The following is a 3,688-nucleotide window of genomic DNA, read 5'->3' as shown; positions in this document are numbered from 1 at the left end:
CGATGATGTTGCAAAACATGACGACCTGGAAAAATACGGTTACGTCTACGGTGGAAATTGGGCATTAGATGATGAATAAATTTTTAAGAGGGCTTTTATTATAATTTTAAAATGTATTGCATTATTTCATCCAAGCACAACGCTTTCTCCAGTGTCCGGTACATTATTTCTTTGTGCGTCCCCACAGAGCACAGTTGGCCTCCTTGCATTGCTTCTGCCTACTGTGGGCAGAAAGTGAACTTTCTACCGTAGACGTAACCTCTTTACCGGAAGGATCTGTATTAAAAGTTTGGTACGTACAATCTTGTATATATATGGATTGAATAGGTTGCATTGTACGTCGAATATCCCACTTCCTTTCCTAGTATAGCTAAAGAAGAAATAGAGAGGAAATATCAATAATGCCTACTATCCTCTGCTTTTGGCTGATAGCAATCGCAGTTTTTCTGGTTTGCGGCCGGGGTCACAAACCAAGAAAGCTTCCTCCGGGGCCTTGCCCATTACCAATCCTCGGTAATCTCTTCCAGCTTGGAAGAGAGAAACTGTACCACAAAGCAGTAACAAAACTCTCTAAAGTTTATGGACCTTTGATGTCAGTCAAGCTGGGAAACCAAATGATAGTTGTTGTGTCATCGCCAAATCTTGTCCGTGAAATATGTCAAAAATATGATCATACTTTCTATAGAAGACTCGATTTAGATGCGTCCCGAGCACTCGACCACCATAAGTTCTCCATAGCCTGGATACCAACGGGCAAAAAATGGAATGATATTCGCAGACTGTTCAAAGAACAAATTTTCTCCTCAGAACGACTCAATGCAAGCCAAGGGATACGTCAAGAAAAGGTGAAACAACTTTGTGATTACACGCATGAACATAGCATTAGTGGGCAACCATTGAACGTATGTGCTGCTGCCTTCACAACATCTCTCAATTTCCTGTCCAACACTTTATTTTCCATTGATTTTGCTCATTATGACTCTAATTCATGCAAAAATCTCGAAGAAATCATATGTGGTTTGACGAATACTATGGGTAGACCAAATTTGGCGGACTTCTTTCCGGGACTCAAATTCTTTGATCCCCAGGGTATTAGGCACGAGACTGAGGTTTATTTTGTGAAACTGCTTGAAGCTTTTGAAGATATCATTACTCAAAGATTACAAGCAAGAGGCGCATCCCCCACTTCTGGTTCGGGAAAAAGTGACCTGTTAGAAGTTTTCCTTGATCTCTGTCAGCATCGTGAAGCAGGGTGGAGTTACAACGACGTGAAACATTTCCTTTTGGTCAGTATCTCCACTTAAATTTTCAGCAACATTAGGGTTTTGAATTCTTACAAGTATACATAATTTATCTTTCCAGTAAACTAATGATTTTGATACTCCCAGCATTATTCTAGGCAATCAACTATGACTTTTGCTATAATCAAAATGACTGAAACAGCCATTTTTATGTTACAAGATTGATCGTCTATATACAAGTTCTTTTGGTTAGTCCAAAAGAACTGACAACGGAAAGTTGACATGAAAAAGAATGTCCATATTCCACCAAAATGTTCATATTAAATTCAAAAGGGTAGTAGGAAGCAGAAAATAAAATGTTGATTGATAGTTCGATCTTTGCTTTAGGATTTGTTTCTTGGAGCAACAGATACAACTTCATCCACAGTGGAATGGGCAATGGTAGAATTACTAAGAAGCCCTGACAAAAAGGAAAAAGCTAGAGCAGAAATCAGGGAAGTCATTGGGCAAGGCAAATCTGTTAAAGAATCAGACATCTCAAGACTCCCTTACTTGCAGGCAGTTGTTAAAGAGACTCTACGGTTGCACCCTCCTGCCCCCATAGTACCTCGCAAAGCTGATACAGATATTGAAGTTGACAGCTACATCTTGCCAAAAGATTCTCTAATAGTGTTCAACCTTTGGGGCATGGGTAGGGATTCAAACCTGTGGCTTAATCCTGATACCTTTGTGCCCGAACGATTCCTGAACTCCGAAAGTGATGATAAAGGCCAACATTTTAAGCTCACTCCTTTTGGTACGGGAAGGAGAATTTGTGTTGGATATGCGCTGGCTCAGCGAATGCTACATCTTATGCTGGCTTCTCTTCTTCATAGCTTTGATTGGAAGCTTGAAGATGGAATTAAACCAGAAGATGTGGACATGAGCGAAAGGCCTGGATTGACAGTGCAGAAGGCAGTGCCTCTCATGGCTATTCCAATAAGAACATCAATTTAATAATTTACTGAAGTTGTATTTTCCATCCTCTCTTGTCTAACAATCAAGTATAATTATTTTCTATGCCAGGGGAGTGATGCGATTTAAGCATTGACAGTGGCAATGATATGTCTTTCTAGAAAGAACAAAAATAATGTGCTTTCCTTGAAAACCTTGTGCAAAATACACTTTACCCCCAGTGTTTTAGTATTTATTTACATAACTCCCCTATAGTTTCAAAAGTTATACATAATTTTCTCATGATTTGGATTAAAATATTAAAGTGACGGAATTTGCAATCCATAACAAAGTCAACTAAAATGTCAAAAATACCTCTATTTAAAGTTGAAAATTATTTATTAACCACAAAGGGGTAATGTATATATTTTGAAATCATAAGGGGTTATATGATAAAACACTAAATCATAAAGGGGTTATATGATAAAATAAAAAATTATATGGGATTAAAGTGTCATACAGATTATGTTTATATATTTTGGTCACTTCAACCATTTTAAAACAAGGATAATTTCAACATTTTTATAAGTTTGTCGCTTTGATTATTTAATCCAAACTTTGAGAGAGTTATATATAGCTTTAAAACTATTGGGGGATTATGTGAAAAATAGCCATACCATAAGGGAGTAAAGTGTATTTTGCCAAATTTTTAATTTTGCTAAGTATTTTTGTATTTCTTGAAACTTTGATGTAGTTTTTAAGAGGTGAAAATTGAAATGTTTTGTGTCTAGCGTCTAATATCCATGAATCCTTGAACAGCAGGGTTACACAATATTTGTGATATCTCAATTAAAAAAAATTGTGACAATTAATACAATTTTTGGGGTTATTTTAAGAGACTTAGAAAGTCTGTGCAATAAAAAAAATTAAGGAAATTTTTTATATCAAATAAACGTGAAAAGAGTGTTAAGCCCTAATTAGCTCTTATTGTTAGCTTTTTGTTTTACTGAATTTAGAGAGATGGGGAGCACACGCTTTACAGGAGGAGGGCTATGAGGTTTTGGGAGATTCAATTGGAGATTGAATCATTTCAATTCAAGGTAAGCTCTTCTACTTTTCAGGCTCAAGGAAAAGAAGCAAACTTCTTTTATGTTGTGGTCTTTGGGTCATGTTCAGTGGAGTTCTTGGTGATGAATTTCGCTAGCTTCTAAGGATAGTAACAGCGACTTTACTTCCACTCCAAATCATTAGCTAATATATTAGTTGATTATTCCCAATTTCTATGCCATTGTTTGGCATCTCTACCATCTTATAAGCAATTGTTGCTTGAGACGCTACCTCCCCCTCCCTCTGCGGAAAAAGTAAATTCAGAAAATCGAAGAATGTACTCAGCAACCAATTAGACCATCTTAGCTTCCATCACAGATAACTATGCGAGTATGAAATAAAAATAATAAAAAGGAGCAGAGAGGTCAGTCCAACCACCGAAGATCATCAGGAAATCTACTAGAGTC

The 3,688-nt window shown here is 36.9% G+C and overlaps 1 protein-coding gene across 2 annotated transcripts; it reads left to right on the top strand.

The window, feature by feature from the left end:
* Positions 1–364: 364 nt before the first annotated feature.
* LOC113724166 (cytochrome P450 76T24) lies at positions 365–2,388 on the top strand. Of its 2 annotated transcripts, XM_072077261.1 has the most exons (3): positions 365–845; positions 1,089–1,286; positions 1,629–2,388. In XM_072077261.1, exons 1-3 carry the CDS (start codon positions 402–404, stop codon positions 2,235–2,237), a joined length of 1,251 nt encoding a protein of 416 aa, XP_071933362.1. In that variant the 5' UTR covers positions 365–401; the 3' UTR covers positions 2,238–2,388. The 2 variants fall into 2 exon arrangements, with proteins under 2 accessions (XP_071933362.1, XP_027102893.1); XM_027247092.2 differs by having other exon boundaries at positions 365–1,286.
* Positions 2,389–3,688: the final 1,300 nt, after the last annotated feature.

Source organism: Coffea arabica, chromosome 2c (genome assembly GCF_036785885.1).
Source record: "Coffea arabica cultivar ET-39 chromosome 2c, Coffea Arabica ET-39 HiFi, whole genome shotgun sequence".
NCBI classification, from domain to species: Eukaryota; Viridiplantae; Streptophyta; class Magnoliopsida; order Gentianales; family Rubiaceae; genus Coffea; species Coffea arabica.
This window is presented reverse-complemented; position numbering and strand designations above follow the sequence as displayed.